Source organism: Meles meles, chromosome 9, assembly GCF_922984935.1.
Source record: "Meles meles chromosome 9, mMelMel3.1 paternal haplotype, whole genome shotgun sequence".
Taxonomy (NCBI): domain Eukaryota; kingdom Metazoa; phylum Chordata; class Mammalia; order Carnivora; family Mustelidae; genus Meles; species Meles meles.
The window spans coordinates 36,600,015-36,619,478 of NC_060074.1; the positions used below are offsets into that span (position 1 = coordinate 36,600,015).

General features: G+C 40.9%; 1 protein-coding gene across 3 annotated transcripts in view; it reads left to right on the plus strand.

The window, feature by feature from the left end:
• The window catches only part of COL4A3 (collagen type IV alpha 3 chain), a 135,224-nt gene that overhangs the window by 64,343 nt on the left and 51,417 nt on the right, over window positions 1-19,464 (plus strand). For all 3 annotated transcript variants that reach the window (XR_006820317.1, XM_046019418.1, XM_046019417.1), the window contains exons 2-13: window positions 3,435-3,491; window positions 5,695-5,784; window positions 10,068-10,112; window positions 10,789-10,833; window positions 11,490-11,552; window positions 12,274-12,327; window positions 13,535-13,561; window positions 14,106-14,180; window positions 16,312-16,374; window positions 16,501-16,536; window positions 18,624-18,665; window positions 18,881-18,958. Coding sequence is in view for 2 of the 3 variants with exons in the window: in XM_046019418.1 (XP_045875374.1) it covers window positions 3,435-3,491; window positions 5,695-5,784; window positions 10,068-10,112; window positions 10,789-10,833; window positions 11,490-11,552; window positions 12,274-12,327; window positions 13,535-13,561; window positions 14,106-14,180; window positions 16,312-16,374; window positions 16,501-16,536; window positions 18,624-18,665; window positions 18,881-18,958 (675 nt within the window). In the remaining variant the exon portion in view is untranslated. The remainder of the gene's footprint in view (window positions 1-3,434; window positions 3,492-5,694; window positions 5,785-10,067; window positions 10,113-10,788; window positions 10,834-11,489; window positions 11,553-12,273; window positions 12,328-13,534; window positions 13,562-14,105; window positions 14,181-16,311; window positions 16,375-16,500; window positions 16,537-18,623; window positions 18,666-18,880; window positions 18,959-19,464) is intronic.

The following is a 19,464-nucleotide window of genomic DNA, read 5'->3' on the forward strand; positions in this document are numbered from 1 at the left end:
GACCCATTCCCAAAGAAAAGACCTGGACTCTATTTCATAAGATTAAAGAATTGGCATACATGTGTATGTTTTAAGTTATAAAATGTCTAAAACATTTGTGGATCTGTTTGTTCTTTTTTTTTTTTAATTTCTCAATTTAACTAAAATTTTCAATTAACCAACCAGCTGGTTTTGAACTATCAAATAGGGTTTTTATCTTAATGTAAAGACAATGAAGCCAAATACAAACAAAACCTAAATATGTTACCCCCTAAGGTTCCAACTGAAGGATAATAATGTAAAAAATCAGGAGCCATGGTTTTGATGACCAGAAAAGGGAGAGCAAAGTCACTGTGGGTGAAGATGGAAAGCCAGACCTGTAGGCAAGAGGGAACTCAAGGAAACAATAGGGTCACGCACAGTGAGCCCCCTATCCAACCCGTGAATACCACCCGTCTGAGTCCTATGGCTTCTTTTTTGGAACCGTGACAGCCACCGGTTGAGCCACAGGTTAACTTCATTTATTGGTTATAAGTAAAAGCATTGATTGAGTCTAAATCTGGGTCTGAATTGAAAGACTTGATAAAAATAGAACAGCTTTTTATTTACTAATGGTCATCAAAAATCTTTATAAGCCTGCAGAGCTCACTTTAGAACCAGTAACCTGAAGTTACCAATTACCTGAAATTTAAAAAATCAGTGTTGATTTTTTAGGTTCAGAAATGATGTTTCAACTGGATGAGAATATACTGTTGTTTTGGGGAGATGCAGGCAGAAGCGTTAGCGGGGAAATGTCATGATGTCTACAGTCTACTTTTCAACGGTTTGGCAAGAACACGTGTGTGTGTATGTGAGAGGAAGAGAAAGAGAAAGAGATGGCAACGGTTGGCGTATCTAGATGAGAAGCTCTAGAAGGGTTCATCGCACTGTTTTTCAACTTCTTGAAGGGTTTCAAAGCTTCCAAAAAAGACTTCTCAGTCTGAGCAACTAATAACTAATTAGCCTGGTGTTGATTTTAACATGTGTTAAAATAGCCAAAGCTTCATAGTTTCATTTTTTGACACTTCAGTGGTAGTTGTGCATAATTCATGTGTAGAGAAAATATCTCAGTCACGGCAGTGCAACAATAGCCATAACCTCCTGTGTCTTGAAATTCCAGGTCCAGATTGGATGTAAACAAATTACCAGTTTTCTATCTACCCATCCCTCCATTTACCAAATCCACAAGCATTTGCTGAGCATATATTATACATCAGGGCTACTTATGTGAGTAAGACTACAATTCCTTCCCTCCTAGAACTTACAGGCCCCAGGGAAAATATACATTAAACAAGTAACAAGTGGTTCATGGGAGCAAATAAGAAAGATGACCTGATCTCATTTGGGGACAAACACATACTTGTTCAAGCTCATAGTGAAAGATTTCTGGTAACTTATGGCCAACGTGGCGTTCGCTCCAAGATATAAAATAATTCTACCCCATAGCTTCCATCTACCTTCTCAGAGCTTTGAGGATTGGTCATTTGCCTTCTCTTACCCATGGTCCAGAGATTCCCAGAAAGTGCTGTGTTGTGTCTGGAGGCAGAAGAGTCAGAGATGCTCACTGTCTACTTGAAACCGTGGCCCATCACCACCGCATGAATCTGGGCATTGGGTCCTCACGCAGGTGGTACTTCCTTGCCCAATATCTAGTGCTCTTGGGTGTAGGACTCAGACTCCTCTCTGAGACCCTGCTGCACCCCCACACATACACATGCTGTGTGGGAGCAGCATGCTTGTCCCTTCAACTCTTGGGACCAACTGTCAGCAGGTACTGAAACCAGAAACAAAAGCTGGAACTCTTGTCTTCAGCCAGCTTTCGCTTTCAGTGACAAAGCATCCCAAAAGTGAGGGGCCCCAAGACTTGACTACTTGCTTGAGATGACAGGAAAAAAAGACATCCCAAATGAAAACCAATGTGCAAATTAGTGTGTCAAATGATCTAATGTTCAGACACATTTCGAGAATTAGCTCTAGCTTGCAGACTCAGATTTTGCATGATAGCTTAGAGCAGTGGAATCATAATCACTCAGCGGGCCTATTAAAAGAGAATACTGAGACCCACCCCTGAGTTCAGGGTTTCTGATCCAGGGGGTCTGGGATGGGGCCAATAGTTCACATTTCTGACAAGCTTACAGGTGGTGTGGATGCTGTTCATGGGGGGACACCGCTTTGAGAACTACTACTTCAGTAGAGTATTCTTAAATATGTGATTGAAATGAACATAAAGGTTTAAAAATCTAGAAAGACAAGACTAGATATATTATGTCAAGGTATGACTGAATGACCCCAAACATCTGGGAGGAAAATCAGAAAAATCGTTTTCTAAAAAATACCAACTCTCCAACCCTTGAGGAGAATATAGATTCTCCTTGTCAATCACTTTCTATTCATATAAATTGTGAAGTAGATATAAATTTGGTATCTGAAAATTACTATACACTTCCCTTCCTTGAAAGGCAGCATAGCCTACTGTTCTACCTTCAGGAAACAACGATGTTTTTGCTTGAGCATTTTATTTTAATTGAACAAATAGGGCCCTCCACTTTGGAAATATCTGAGGTAATTTCTATTTTATTTCTTCCTACCAACCAGCCAGCACAGGTCCTAGACTTGCCCTGCTTTTGCTGTCAATTAATATTCATTTCCTGTGGAAAGCAAACTCATTCTCAGTTAATATTAACCTGAAGAAAAAAAATTTAAAAGATAAATACATAAACATAGAACAGGTGTCAAAACACATTTTAAATTTAGCATTTTCAACTACCTCTTTGTTCCTCTGCTGGCAGAGAAATGTTCAAAACTCGACCTTCATTACAGTTGGCCTGTGCGTAGGTTCTAAAATGTATCAAAGTAACTGTGATAGGATAAGAGCACCCAAGCTCACAGCTAAATTTTTGTTTTTGTTTTATACTAAGAACATGTTGATACACTAGTGAATTAGTTTGTTCTTCTTGAACATCATTCCAGGAAAAGAAAATCTTTGAATCATTTATAGAAGATATGACCAGTTAATATACACATATGCATATATATATATATATATATATATATGGTTAAATCTAAGAGACTTGCCAACATTAGACCACTTTCTACAGATGGTTACGGCAATTTCATATGATACAACTATACATTATCCTGAAACAAGGAAAGATGACTTCCTTTTTTCCATAAATTACTTAAATTCCCCAATATAATAAAAATGGTGTACACTCACCCAACAGCTTTCCTGTATGCAACATCTTCTCACTTCTTGGCTCTGTTTCTCTTGATATATTATTGTCCCAGTGTAGCATGTCTCCTAACAAATGGTGTTTAATGCTCAAAGAACAGAAAAATATGTTTGCTTTTGCCCTGTCAGCCAGGATTTATTAAGCTGTTTTTAAACAAAACTCTTTCTTTTTCCCTTTTCCTAGGGCTGTGTCTGTAAAGACAAAGGCCAGTGCTTCTGTGATGGGATCAAAGGGGAGAAGGTAAAAACAAAATCTTAATAATATTCTTTTCTTCTGCGGGGCTCATCCAGGAAGTCGCTCTTATCAGAAAGACCCGCAGTGTGTTATTCCATTCCCTAAGTCCAATTTTAAAGAAATTGTATATAAACATTAACCAAAGAAAATGTGTGTATGGGGGGAGCCTTCTGGAAAGTTTCATGCAACTTGTGTAATGCCATCAGTTAAAATGTAACTCTTTCGGTCTGTAAAGAAAAAGGAGCAAGTTGGCAAAAAAGAAAGCTTGTAAGAATGCCTCTATATGTAGAAATGTTGATAAACAGGAGAGACCAAAGGAAGACAGCTCGGTTCACTCGCTTGGACACAGGCGTTGGAATCCGCAGACTTCAAGGCCCGCAGCACTGGTGCCGGCGCGCCCCCTGGCGGTTGAATTCCGCAACAGCACTCTGGTGTAGGCCAAAATGCCGCACCAGGAGGAACTACAGGTGTCCCGAAAGCTCGCCTTGCGCCACTCCGCTTTTAGGAAAGACCCACACAGCCATTCGTTTTGGTAACCAAAAGAAATCCGAAAAGGATTTTGCTTCTTTGGAAAAAAAAAAGAAAGCACATTACCACACTAACGTAGGTTTTTCATAAAAGCAAAGTGGTGTAATTCGAACTTTCGGAAAGCGGGAATACTCTGTTTTACACCATTTCAAATTAGGAAAAGTTTCGTAGGAAGTCTGTGTCTTCAGATAGCGGGGCAAACCTGTAGCTCCATTGAAGAATTCAAGGAAAAAATAGAATGCCATGAAATCTCATTAGTCCGCTCCATTAACTTGCAATTTGTGATAATTAAGACAGAGGCCGAAATAAAGTTTTTTCTTTGTTTACCAACCCCTTTCCTCTGGGACACTAATGAATTGCTTAACAATACTGAAGAGGACTAAAAATACTTTTAGAATGTATTTTTAGCTCTTTAGATAAAATAATTTACACATAATTTACGTACTAACTATAGTAACTATTCTATTTATTTTCAATTATTCTATAATTAACACGAACTTTGATTTAAGTTTTTCCCTAAAGCTATGAATGTAATATACTCAGATGCATGTTGGAAAGCTGGGATTCGTTTTTGCTCTCAAAAATTTGTCAAGTCCCTACTATGTACAAGATAATATTCTAGAATGCGTGTGAGTGACTGAGAATTGACAGAGAATAAGCAAATTCTTTTGTTTCCCCTTTTATGGAATGTGTGTGCATATAACAATGTGAAAAGGCTGACTTGATCTCTTTCTCTTTTTTAAAATTTAATTTACCAATTGTGTAATTAAATTGACTGAACCAACCAGTGACATTTATAATTAAAGAGTGATCCCAGGGGGCGCCTGGGTGGCTCAGTGGGTTAAAGCCTCTGCCTTTGGCTCAGGTCATGATCCCAGAGTCCTGGGATCGAGCCCCGCATCAGGCTCTATGCTCCGCAGGAAGCCTGCTTCCTCCTCTCTCTCTTCCTCTCTCTCTGCCTGCCTCTCTGTCTAGTTGTGATTTCTCTCTGTCAAATAAATAAAATATTTAAAAAAAAGAGTGATCCCAGGACCTATCTTCACCAGAAAATTATTTGTTGGCAGAACCATGTCACTCATGGGGCCTAAATTATTTTCACTCACTCGTTTCTAGGGACATTCTCATAATATCATCTCTTCATAAAAAATTATTTAGCTTACCCTTTTGGTAATGCCACTCTTGATATCTCCTGCATCTCCTACACAAAGAGCAGATTGGATTACTAATTCCTGTGTAATCAAGAAAGGGCTAAAGCTGATAGCCTCCTTGTTGTTCTTTGCAAGCTACAGGGCAATCATGCACACTCCCCAAACACATTCTTGGGCGTCAGCCTCATTCTCTCTCCATCCCCAAGCAAACACACTTTCCCACTGGGCTTTCCCTTCCCATTCTTGATGAACTCTCTTAATCTCCGCTCTGTGTAGCGCCACCGTTTGGGAAAAAGTAGTTCCTACAACACCAAAGGCAAACACTTTCAAGCTTATCAACAAATACTAAAAGCGGGGAGCTTTCCATTTACCTTTATACTTACTGCTGAGTGCCAATTTTGTTGATCCAAGGGGAAAAAAATATGTCAAATGTTCTCATTAAGTTGTAAAGAAAAGAAGCAATGGCTGTGGGTATGTTAATTGGTAGACTGTGCTATTCTGTGTGTTTCTTATCCTGCGTTGGTTTTTAATAGGGGGAGAAAGGCTTTCCTGGACCTGCTGGTTCTCCTGGCCAGAAGGGATTCCCAGGTCCCGAAGGCCTCCCTGGACCACAGGGACCCAAGGTATGTCAGTTCATAAGCTTAGAATATCCCCAATTCACCTAACCTTCCTTTTGCCTACCCCTGGGCTACTGGGAACCTGGAGAAAATTCCTTATCTCAGCCAGCTGGTGAGTGCCATGGCGAACTCCTGCTCTCCAGGCTTAGCCTGGTCCTCAGAACAGCATCTATCCCAAGAGATTCAAATGCTCATCACCTTGATATTCCGTACCCAACTTCCTCCTCCTCCCTGATCCACACAGCTTGCCTTTTTTCTTTCATCTTGCATAAAAGAGTGAGTTCTTTTGGCCTTCATTCAGGACCTGTTCTTCCCCCTGTTCCCTGATCCTGGGACTCCCACCAGAACCATGCCTCTTGGCCCCTCCTTTCTTTATGATGTTAGCTTTTCTCTTTCAACCCTCAAGTATGCAAATGGCCCCCATACTAATGAAATATAAAATTTCATCTAGATGTTTCAGGTCCTATAAGCAAAGGATTGCCATCCTTTCCCTGTCTTTCCTTTCTCTGTCCACATTTAAAAAACAAACAAAGTAACTAACCAGGCTAACCTTAGTTCATGTCCTGTTCGCTCCTCAGCTGCCATGATTTGCCTTTGGTCCCCCTGCCCTGAAAATGCTCCTGCAGAAATCATCCATTTTTCATGTCCTTATCTGTCCCAGGCCCTTCTGCTTTGTTTCAAACCATGTGGGTCACTCTCCTTGACACACTTGTCTTTTTTTTTGTTTCTGGAATCATCCTTCCTCCGATTCTCTTCTTTTGCCATACCCTTCTTTTCTTTCATGGGTTCCTCTTTCTCAACTCATCACACATTTTTATCCTAAAGTCTGTGGTACAACAAAGGGCTTTGTTCAGATAAATACCCTAGAGGATTTGCTAAAGAACTACATACCCACTAGATGTGCTGATGGCTCTTTCCTGCTGCGGACACTAGCTAGACTTAAGCCTGGGCTCTCACTCACTCACGTGGTCGGTCCCCTGACTGCAGGCCTCCAGCAAGCTACAAACTAATGAGTAAGCTATGAAAGATCATTGAAATTGATCCCCACAGAGTCTTTTTAAATTTCACCCATGTGTGGACTGCTTGTTTGGTCATCAAAGGCAACAGTTACTGTGAATCTATTCTGTGTCAGGCACTGGGATGTTTGCTCTTGACTGTCTCTGAGCTACTCTTTCCATTGATCCCAGAAATCATGACTATGGTGACTCAGTCTCTGTTTTAGTGGCAAAATCAGAGTTCAGATGTGGTTTTAGATGATGCCAGAATCAAAATCCCATAACCAAAGACACTAAACCCACACCTACAGTTTCTTTTTCTTTTTTTAACTTTTATTTTTTTATTTTTTTAATCTACAAGAAATTTATTTTTTTAATTTATTTTCAGCGTAACAGTATTCATTATTTTTGCACCACACCCAGTGCTCCATGCAATACGTGCCCTCCCTATTACCCACCACCTGGTTTTCCAACCTCCCACCCCCACCCCCCAGATTGTTTTTCAGAGTCCATAGTCTCTCATGGTTCATCTCCCCTTCCAATTTCCCTCAACTCCCTTCTCCTCTCCATCTCCCCATGTCCTCCATGTTCTTTGTTATGCTCCACAAAGAAGTGAAACCATATGATACTTGACTCTCTCTGCTTGACTTATTTCGCTCAGCATAATCTCTTCCAGTCCCGTCCATGTTGCTACAAAAGTTGGGTATTCATCCTTTCTGATGGAGGCATAATACTCCAAAGGCAAAGGAAACAAAAGCGAAAATGAACTTTTGGGACTTCTTCAAGATCAAAAGCTTCTGCACAGCAAAGGAAACAGTCAACAAAACAAAAAGGCAACCCACGGAATGGGAGAAGATATTTGCAAATGACAGTACAGACAAAAGGTTGATATCCAGGATCTATAAAGAACTCCTCAAACTCAACACACACAAAACAGATAATCATATCAAAAAATGGGCAGAAGATATGAACAGACACTTCTCCAATGAAGACATACAAATGGCTCTCAGACACATGAAAAAATGCTCATCATCACTAGCTATCAGGGAGATTCAAATGAAAACCACATTGAGATATCACCTTACACCAGTTAGAATGGCCAAAATTAGCAAGACAGGAAACAACATGTGTTGGAGAGGATGTGGAGAAAGGGGAACCCTCTTACACTGTTGGTGGGAATGCAAGTTAGTGCAGCCACTTTGGAGAACAATGTGGAGATTCCTCAAGAAATTAAAAATACAGTTTCCCTATGACCCTGCAATTGCACTGCTGGGTATTTACCCCAAAGATACGGATGTAGTGAAAAGAAGAGCCATCTGCACCCCAATGTTTATAGCAGCAATGGCCACGGTCGCCAAACTGTGGAAAGAACCAAGATGCCCTTCAACGGACAAATGGATAAGGAAGATGTGGTCCATATACACCTACAGTTTCTAACAAGCAAAATGTTGTCATTTTCCAGGAATTCTGCCATTCGTGTCTCTCTGATTCATGTATCTGTTTTTTCTCTATTTCTCTTTCTTCTGACCCTAATTTTGGAGGAAAAAAATCATTTAGACTTGGGGCATTCAGTGTCTGACCATCCCACTACCTTCCTCCAGGGCATGGCCTAGCTATTCCCCCATTTCACTAATAAAATGGATTTGCTGCTTCAACGCTGGACTTGGATCAACTCATGCCAACTCTTTCCTTTTTGTTTCATTCTCTACCCCAACTCTGCTTGTTACACTGGCATTTCTTTAGCGAGGCCAACAATCAATTAAAATAATCTTTGTAGGGGCACCTGGGTGGCTCAGTGGGTTAAAGCCTCTGCCTTCAGCTCAGGTCATGATCTCAGGGTCCTGGGATCGAGCCCCGCATCGGGTCTCTGCTCAGCGGGGAGCCTGCTTCCCTTCCTCTCTCTCTCTGTCTGCCTCTCTGCCTAGTTGTGATTTCTCTCTATCAAATAAATAAAATATTTAAAAAAAAATAATCTTTGTAAACATACGACACTTAAACGGTTTGGTTCGGTGATGTGGAGGTATTCCATAACGTTAATCCAGAAATCTGAGGGCCATGTTGCCATGGAATTTGGATATGACAGCATACTTTATAGATGGACCCGCAAAACATAATTTGATCAAAGGCAGACAATTATTACATATTAAAACCTGACCAAAAAGATTTTTCAGCTTTTAAATTTTCCTCTCTTATTTTTAAATATTATATGCATGAAAAGAGTCACAATTCTGGGGTCTTGCCCATGACGCAAACAGCATCCCGCAGAGAAGGAGAACGTGGGCATGCATCCAGGCATTCCACCTCAGTCAGCAAAGACCAACTGTGGCCTTGACCCTCCCATCTCAGAAGAGTCTGTAAAATCCTTTTCTCAAAAAAAAAAAAAAAAAATCAAAAATACCAAAACATATTAAAACTCCCAGGAATGATAAAAATGGCTTTTGGACAATGGAATTTCCCCACCAAGTGGCCTGGTTCAAAAAGTCTCCATTTAAGGTTATTCTCTGAGGAACAGGACCTCTATGCCATATTCATCCTATGCCCAGAGCAAGTTTATCTCTGGTTCAGGCTGTCCTTACTCAGCTGTTCCTTTATCCATGCCTGCCAGGCCCATTTTGCTACTAAAGTCTTTCTCATGCACAGAAATATTGGTTGCCATTCTCATCCCCATTATAACTGCATCATCATCCTTATCAGACCTCAGCAGCTGTCTGGTGAGTGCGGGGTTTGTACAGCAGTTCTTCTCAGACATTAATGGGGACAAGAGTCATTTTCTAATCTGGTGAAAATGTAGATTGGGAATCAATGTGTGTGAGAGGCTGGGGAGGCCTGGGAGCCTCCCAGGTGATGTTAGTCCTGCAGGACCCCGGACCCCACATTGGGTAGCAGGGCTTTGAGTGAATTTCTGTTCGTCCTTTCTGATAAATATTTTAGCTTTAGGGACGCCTTGGTGGCTCAGTGCGTGAAGCCTCTGCCTTTGACTTAGGTCATGGTTTCAGGGTCCTGGGATGGAGCTGCGCTTTGGGCTCTCTGCTCAGCAGGGAACCTGCTTCCCCCCCACCCACACTGTCAGCCTCTCTGCCTACTTTTGATCTCTCTCTGTCAAATAAGTAAATAAAAATCTTTTAAAAATATTTTAGTTTCAATTAAGCAAACAAGCAATTTCACTGTGTAAACACTGAAATAATCATAAGAGCAAAACAGTCTGGTGTGTGAATAGAATGGGGACTTTTAATTTATAGTGTCTTAGTACTAAATAATTTCCAGTTCCTTTTTTTTTTTTTTTCTTGGATCTAGGGCTCACCAGGACTCCCAGGATTCACTGGTCCCAAAGGTGTGAGGGTTAGTAGTCCAACTTGTCCATCCGGATGGTTTGATGAAAATTCTTCTTCTTTAAAAAATAAGAACTCTGCACTGTAAAAGTTCTACAAATATCACAAAAGAATACATTCTGTTTGATACACTGTATAGGTGAAGTTCAAGAACAGGTAAAAGTAATCTGTCATGGCGGAAAACAGCAGTTACTGTGTTGAGGGTGGGTATCAACGGTCCAGGAAAGGGTGTGAGAGGACCATGGGCGGGGGGGGTGGGGGTGGGGGGTGGTGTGGAGATGTTCCCTGTCTGGATGGGATGGTGGTGATACCAGTATGAACGTGCACTCATATGTAAACATTCCTCAAGCTCTTTGCAGAAGCTTAGGGCCATCTACTGTATGCAAATTATGCCTCAAAAGTGCCCCCAAAGAAGGCAAAAACAATCGTAATCATCTCTTTTTAAATACTGCACTGTATGTCAACTAAAATTTAAATAAAAAATTTTAAAAAGAAGTTTGATAAATGTAAGATTTTGGGAAGTTTGTCCAACCTTTTTTGTTTTGTTTTGTTTTCAGATAGTGTTTAGCCATTCCTAATTGTCATTGCAGGATGGTGTTATCAGAATGGTAAATGCTTCTATTTTTATAGGTTCAGGCACTTTTTAAGTGTTTTTCTTGCCACCTTCCCCTTTTCTACATCTTTAGGGAATAACAGGATTGCCGGGATTTTCAGGTCCTCCTGGACTTCCAGTAAGTAATGGGGAAAATGTGTAAATTGAAAAGAAATGAAAAGAAAGTTCACTTTAGTAAAAAGTTAAAGCAATAGCACAAGGAAATGGTTACTATGATATGAGCTACATGATGAAAATGTCACAGTAGAGTCACATAATATATTAGAGTTTGGATTTGTAGGATAGGATAGAATAGGACAGGATAGGACCGGAAAGGATAGGTTAGATGGAATAGAATGGAATGGAGTAGAGTAGAGTAGAGAGGAATGGAATGAAGGAGGAGAAAAGAAAAGAGAAGAGATGAGATAAAATATTAACTCTGTTTAATAGTGCAGAACAATAAAATGTTACCTTATGTATACATCCCTCTTCTTTTTCCTTTCCTTTCTTCCAGCTTAAAATAGCATATTAAGGACTTTGTTTTATATAGACAGGTCTTTAGTTTTATCTAAAATATATGTATCTCACTTGTTAATTTTTGGTTTTGATTGGCCATTTTATTTGCTACATTTTTTACTTAAATCACCTAAAATAACTAAAGATAAGACTTAACTATTTAATAGCTATTTGTATTTAAATAACTATCTAAGTTGGACCACCTCTTCCCTCACGATGGCCACTTGTTTCCGGGGCCCAGTGCTTATGTCACCTTTCTGAGACTTGCTCTGTTTTTAGGGCACCCCGGGCCATCCTGGGCCCTATGGACCCCCCGGTGTCCCAGGATGCAATGGTTCTAAGGTATGTACTTCTCACCCAGGAGATGGCTAGGAATCATTCCACAGAATGAATCAATCAAGAGGAAAGAGGAAGGAGAAGGCACAGATTTTCCTTGAGCGATTCTTTTAGCCAGAACCACTGGTATGTGTCTTCAGGACGGAAACATGATGGTTTTCTTTTTTCTTGTGGCTTGGTTTCTGATTGTCTTTTAAAGGTGTTCTACTGTGGCTTGGTTTCTGATTGTCTTTTGAAGGTGTTCTCCTGTGTTCTCGCACAAAAAGACAACTAGGGGCTCACCCAGTCACTTTCACCTGAGGTTGTGATTCTATGTAAATCAGAAATGAAAGCTTGGAATGCAAAATTGGTCTTTGGAGAAGAGTGACTGAGCTTTCCAGTGTTCACTCATGCCCTTTGTTCCGTGACAGCACCCTCCTTTCACCCAAAATGGTGCCTATGAAAGAACTAATTACTCAAGTTTCAAGGAAACAGCAATTAAAAAGTTCTTGGCACAATTGGACTTTTGCCGTTTATGCACAATTTGAGAAACAGTATATTCTAATCCTGTTTTCAATTAAGATAATGGTTTTCTGGCCTTCAGCCTCATGACCCAGTAGCCATAAGGAATTTGGGTTACTTTGTCTGGATTTACGACTACAGGGCTGGAAGAGAGAAACAGGGAAAATATCTCAATAGGCTGTTCCAGAACAACTGAAAAGAATAACAAGCTTTGTCTGCCTTCCAGGGTGAGCGAGGGTTTCCAGGCCTTCCGGGGACACCAGGGTACCCGGGGATCCCGGTAGGTGTCCATTTCTAATGTCGTATAAAGTATAAATACAAGTCATTTACTCCAGAATGGCCGTGTGCCGAAATCCATCATGAGTTTGTGGAAGTCAGGGGCAGTCCGTAGTAGATATTAAACTCATCGGTAGGGGAATGAATGAATGATTAAATGCCTTGTGAGTTCAGGTTTGTGCTTTGAGGCTTTATTTTGCTTTTGAGACATCCAAGCAGAGATGAGGGATAGGCAGCTGGATTCGGTTAGAGGAGAGGCCTTGGATGGTGGCGACACAAGGAGCAAGAGAAAGTGGGGCAAAGAACCTCAGAACAGACTTAGAAAGCCCAGCAAGGGACGTCTGGGTCGAGGAGAATGAGTCTGTAAAGAGAAGGGCCCTACTGGTAGAAAGAAGACCAAGAATATTGTGGAAGCCCAGGGAAGATGTGTTTCAGTAGAGGGGAGTGGCTGACAGCTGCCTAATGCTGCTGAGATGTCCAGGAAGATCTGAGGTCTTGTCATGGACTCTAGCAACGTCCCTGTCATTGCAGACCTTAGCAAGGGGTATTTCCAGGGTGGATGGAGGCAGGAGACAGGAGGCAGGTGGGGGAATAAGGAATGAACAGAATGGGAAGATTGCAGATGGCATGAAGGAGAGACTGATGGGGGTAGATTTTGTCTGTTTAAATGAGAGAAACTTGAGCATGTTTAAAAACCAGTGGGAATATATATGCAATGGAATACTACTCAGCCATCAAAAATGAAATCTTGCCATTTGCAGTGGTGTGGCTGGAACTAGAGGGTATTATACTAAGCGAAAAAAGTCAATTAGAGAAAGATTTATCATATGATCTCACTCATATGTGGAATTTAAGAAGCAAAACAGAGGAGCATAGGAGAAGGCAGAGAAAAATAAAACAAGATGAAATCAGAGAGGGAGACAAACTGCAAGAGATGGCTGAATCGTAGGTAACAAACAGGGTTGCTGGAAGGAAGAGGGTGAGGGGATGGGGTCACTGGGTGATGAATATTAAAGAGGTGATATAATGAGCACTGGGGGTTATGTAAGGCAGATGAATCACCGACCTCTACCTCTGAAAGTAATGATACACTATATGCTAATTAATTCAATTTAAATTTAAAAAACAGTGAGAAGTAGACAGTGGGAGAGGGAGCAGAATAGCAGCAAGGACAAAGCAGTGATGTTATGTATTTGGTTTCCTTTTTTTAGGGTGCTATTGGTTTGAAAGGAGAAAAGGTAAGTCAAGCGTGGCATATTATTATCTCTAAGTGTACAAGTGAAAGGACTGCTTATATTAAATAATGAGATGTGGGTAATTACAAATCAGGTTTCATAATCAATTCAGAGACCAACTAATAATTGGACATGATCTTTATTCCTATTCAGAAACTTCTTTTAGCTCTTGTCATACATATCTCTTAAGGGATACAACGTTTATAAAATTCTTTAAGGGAATAGAGTCTAGGAGAAGAGAATGGACCTCAGCCTGGGGGCCCCACCTTCTAGATCGGGAGTTGCCACTAATTTTGGTATCTTGAGAAATGTTTCTCATCCTTGTGTCTTTCTTCCTTCTGTAGTCAACTGTCAATTTTAGGATACAGGAAAATCTTTTATTTCTTCAAAATGGAGTAACTACGTAATCCTAAATCATTTCTCTAAGGACATATCCTGAAAAGCACTTTTGTCCTTGAGGTAGTAGGAGTTTGAAGAAGTATTTAAAGGAGTTTTGAAAATGTGTTTATGTTTATGATTGTGTTTAATGAAGTTCTTCATTTTCAAGGGTGCCCCTGCAGCAGAAGATATAGAACTTGATGGAAGAGGTGACCCTGGGTTGCCAGGATTTCCGGGATTCCAGGTATCACCTGTCAGAGAAGGTCTCGTTATTCTCAGTCCTCTAGCTCTGGCTCTCGGTCCCTGTCTGTCTGTCTGTCCTTCTCCTTTTTCTCTTCTCTCTGTATCTCAGTGACTCTGTATTTGTCTGTCTCTCCTCTCTCTGTTTCCCCCTAAATCTCTTTCTCACTGTCTCAGGAACATTTTTAGGGTTTGTTTTCTGTTTTCCTTTTTGTTTTGTTTGCTTTTTTTATTGAGGTATAATTGACGTATGACATTATATTAGTTTCAGAGGTGCAGGGTAATGATTAGATATTAGCACATATTGTGGAACGATCCTCACAATAAATCTAGTTAACCTCCATCCCCACAGTGATGAATACTCTTTTTTTCTTGCGATGAGAACTTCACTTTCTTAGCAACTTTCAAACCTGGAGTGCAGTGTTGTTACCTACAGTCACTATGCTGTACCTTATATCCCCGAGACTTATTTATTTCTAACAGGAGGTTTCTATCGTTGACCCCCTTCACCCATTTCGCCGCCCTCCATCCCCACCCCTGACAACCACAAGAACATATGCAATACATATTCATGTTTCTTCTGTCAACATATTGACTTCATTTCATTCTAAAGCATTTACTTCATACGAAACTTCATGAAACTAATATAAAAGGATGATATTGTGCCTAAGTCTTTTAATCTCTGCGTAAGTCTCAATTACCCAGGCTTTCCTAAACCTAAGGAGGAATCTTCAAGGAATAGTTATGCCCCAGTTATTCTGTATTTGTTGAAATCAAGGATAGGTTTGTACCATACACGGAATATCATTTAGAACTATAATGTTAAATAACAGCCCTCTTTTCAAGTTTGCGTGACAGTAAGTGACTGGGATTTATTTAAATGCATCTTCTACTGTTGAAAGGTTTACTTTCTGATCTATATGTATGAGGATCTGAGCATGATCCCTCATGGATAGGAAGAGACACGGTTATTTGGGGACTGTGTATGCTTTACTTTGGGATTCAAAGGGTCTCTTGATAGAACTAAAGCACAGGTAGTAACTTCCAGGTTAATTAACCTGAAATATTTTAACTTAATTCGGAAGTGTATGTGGAAATTTCTGGAAATGTGTGTAAGTGAGTCAAAGAATTCGAGTTTAGGGTGTTGAAACCTCTGATGGTGAGCCATGTCAACTGAGAGTGAACCACAAAATGGGACAATGATGCAGTTAGGACCTTTTACTGAGGAAAGATGCAGAACGTGATAGGACTTGACTTTTCTTGCTTAGGAAACATTTATGGGGTGGGATGCTAAAGGAAAGGGATCCAGTAAGAAGAGATAGCAGCGATCTGGGACACTGACGTGTCCCTTAGATGTGCATGGAGTGTTGGCTAGGTATGGCAGCATTCCGCTGATGAAGACAGAGCAGGGAAACCATCATCTATACAAGAAATATTTATGACATCCCGATTATGTGCCAGCAGCTGCTCTAGGCTCTAGAGATACCATGGTGCACAAATTAGCCAAAAAAGAGTTAAAAAAAAAATTCTTGCCCTCATGAAGCTGATATTCTAGTAGTGGAAACCAGAAAATATGTAAATTAGTAAATTAGTAAAGTGCATGGTGTGTTAAATCGCGGGAAATGCCAAGGTGGTAAATAATGCAGGGGCAGGAGAGAGGAAGTGTCCAGGTTGGAAGAAGGGCTGTGGCTTTAGATTGGATGGACGGGGAAAGGATGACATTTGAGTGAGAATAAGAAAAGGGAGAGGATATGAGTCATAAAGATGTCTGGGGAAAGTGGATGGTAGGCAGAAGGAGAGCAGGTGGAGGGCCCTATCCGAGGAGCATGCTTGGCTGAGGGAGACAGTGAGGCAGAAAGAGAGACAGACAGAAAAGCAAAATTTTAAAAATTAAAAAAAAAGCTCTAAAATAATTCTGGAAATGTTGCCATCAGCATGTTCCTGGCATCCTGTTATACATGGCAACATGATTTCAGGCATGTTTTTCTTTTCTTTTTTTGTAATTAACTGCAGCCATAAATGAGAGGCATCGTGTTCCTCAGATTTCATTAAAATAGTTTAATGGATTTAATTAATGGACATTGTTCTTAGATGAGAAGTAAATTCAAACTTAACTCTATTCTTTTAATTTATAGGGTTTGCCAGGCCTTCCAGGCTTTCCGGGACCTGTTGGTCCACGTGGCCCTCCAGGATTCTTAGTGAGTATGAAATCATCACTACTATAGACCCTGTAACCTAATAAACTCATGATAGTGAGAACTTTACACGGAGTTTTCATCTTGGCAAAATTGTTTGCTGTAATTCTAACTTGTGCATTTTTCTAGGGCTTTCCAGGACCCATGGGACCTCCAGGACCTAAGGTAGATTATGGTTCATATATCACAATAGCCGGAACATGGAAAATGAGCTAAAAGACAAACCTGGTCTGATTGGACATGTGGTTACATCTTGGTCCTTCTCTAGAAGCCACAGGATCCCTGGCAGGGAAGGGAACAGGACAAGCAGCTCTGTCCTCTTCACTCTCTTCTCCCTGGACTTAGGAACTTGATCCTTGATAATTCAGTTATAAGGAGCTCCCTATCAGGATAGAGCAAGTCCATAGATTTCCCATTTCTGATAATCCTACGATCACCCAACACTCTATCCTATAAACTTTTGTAGTGGACTGTTTCCCAACACCAACCTGATCTTAATGCTAGTAAACGAAGGGTGAATATTCATGTGCTCATTAAGCATGTCTTTCTCATAAAAAGACTAATTGCTAGTGTTGGGGAGGAAAAACTTTTTCTTTATCTTCTTAGGTCCTGAGTGAGGACATGCAAATGGAATTGAAAAAAGACCTATTAACAGAAGAAGAATGTTTATTTCATATGCATGTGGGGTCCTCACAGGAATGAAATAAAAACCCCAAAGAGACCGTCAAGTCCAGAGGCTTGTGTACCATATTAACAAAGGGTGATAAAAATTTGTGGAGGAGTGACAAGACAAAGGAAAGGGGTTTCGAGCTGGTAGGGGCAGTAAATTGCAGGAAGGTAAATATATGGGGGAAACTAATGGGAGATGAGGGATATTTCAGTAAGATTTGTTGAAGATTTCAGTCAGTGCTGGCTCCAGTGGTAAGAGTTGTCTCCTCTTCCTGGTATAGAAGAAGAGCCGGGTGACATCTTCCCCAAGGGAAGATGGCCCCAAACCCTGCCCTTGGGCAAATGGAGGAGGATGAACTTTTTCGCCATTTGCTGTTACTCAGTTGTCTTGAGCTCAAAATAATTCTTATGCCAAAGTGATATATTTTCGGCTGGCTTATTCTGAGCCCTTGTATTAACTAGGTAGGAAAATGTTGAGTGAGGCTGAGCCCCCCAGGAAATTAGTCTTCACGCAGTAGTAGTTCTTGCTCGCTACAGCTAGACTTGGTGTGCAGGGAACTTGCCAAGGTGTTTCCACAATTATTATATCATTATTTGAGTGGTCAAATAGACCGTAAATGACAGAGTTGAGATTTAAAGTCTTTTGATTCCTTATCTTGAGCTTTTTTTCTGTTGCTTGTGGGCTAATAGGGGAAAGATCTATACACTCAAGAGCAGAAAAGCCAGGAGGCACTTGTTGTGATGAGCACGGGTTGTAGTATGGAAGTGATGAATCATTGACCTCTACTCCAGAAACCAGTGTTGCACTATATGGTAACTAACAAGAATTAAATAAATAGTTAAAAAAAAAAAAAGCAAGGAGGCATTGGTTGAAATGATAGATTAGCCATTGTTACAGCGAGACAGACTATTCACATTAGACTTAGCTCAATTCATTAAATGACTAGTGAAGGGAGATAGCCTCAAATGTTTTCTTAGCCTCCTTCAAATTTTAAATTTCAGAACCCAGAAATTCAGTCTTCTTTCCCTCTTATCTTTAAGATGAGAAAACTGGGGCATCAGAAAATTAGATAACCAGCCAGTGTCTGAGCCAGGAAAACGTTCTCCAAGCTGGTTTCTCTTCCCCATCCCACCCCACGTCATGTCCTCCTTTGCCTTGTGAAGTCAATCCCTTCAGCTCTCTGCACTTTGTGATCTCCACTTCTTTTTTTAAGGTTTTATTTATTTATTTGACAGAGAGAGATCACAAGTAGGCAGAGAGGCAGGCAGAGAAAGAGGAAGAAGCAGGCTCCCCGCCAAGCAGAGAGCCCAATGCGGGACTCGATCCCAGGACCCTGGGATCATGACCCGAGCTGAAGGCAGAGGCTTAACCCACTGAGCCACTCAGGCACCCTGTGATTTCCACTTTTCTGAAAGAAACATATTGCCTCTCTCCTCTGATAAATAGCTAAAGTAATTTTTATAACACTGACATCACCATTAAAATACAAACGTTCCATTACAAACATTGGAAGGAATATCAGTGGGTTTAGACTCTTCATATCCATTTTTAAAAAATAATTTAGTGTTGTCTTTTCTTACAGGGTCACATGGGCGATAATGTGATAGGACAAAAAGGAGAGCAGGTAACTCAAATATTGTGGTTTATTTATGGGCAAGACATTTAAAATTTCATGGCAATCATCCTGCACTTCTTGGTCCGTACGCAACACTGGAACAGATGAGTTTGCTTTGTCATTTGCGCTGTCTTCTTACCTAAGAACCAGAGGGGGAAATCTAGCTCTCCAAGAACCGAGGCGATGTTGTTTGGTTTCGCATTCCTGAGTGTGTTTGTTTTTAGGGTGTGAAAGGATTGACAGGACCCCCTGGACCACCAGGAACGGTTATTGTGACATTAACCGGCCCGGATAACAGAACGGTAACTCTTCCATCTTATTACACGGGTTGTGTGTTCTCACTGCTGGGGTGAGGTCCCTGTGATCCCTTACCTCCTTTTTTTTTTTAAGATTTTATTTTTCTTTTTTTTTTGGCACACAGAGAGAGAGAGAGAGATCACAAGTAGGCAGAGAGGCAAGGAGAGAGAGGAGGAAGCAGGCTCCCTGCTGAGCAGAGAGCCCGATGCGGGGCTCAATCCCAGGACCTGAGATCATGACCTGAGCTGAAAGCAGAGGCTTAACCCACTGAGCCACCCAGGCACCCCTCCCTTGCCTCTTTTATAAGCTTTGCCCTCTGAGCCCTCTCAGCCAGCCTCAGCCTCTGGATTTTATTTTTTCTCCATCTTTTACTTGAGAACCAGAAAACATAAGACAGAGAGCTGAGGCAAGATCAGACACTAGCAACTTCCACTATTCTAGAAGGTAGAGCCTGGATCTAATTGTGCTCACCTTTTATCCTCACCACCCCCACATTGTTCCTAATTCAGAT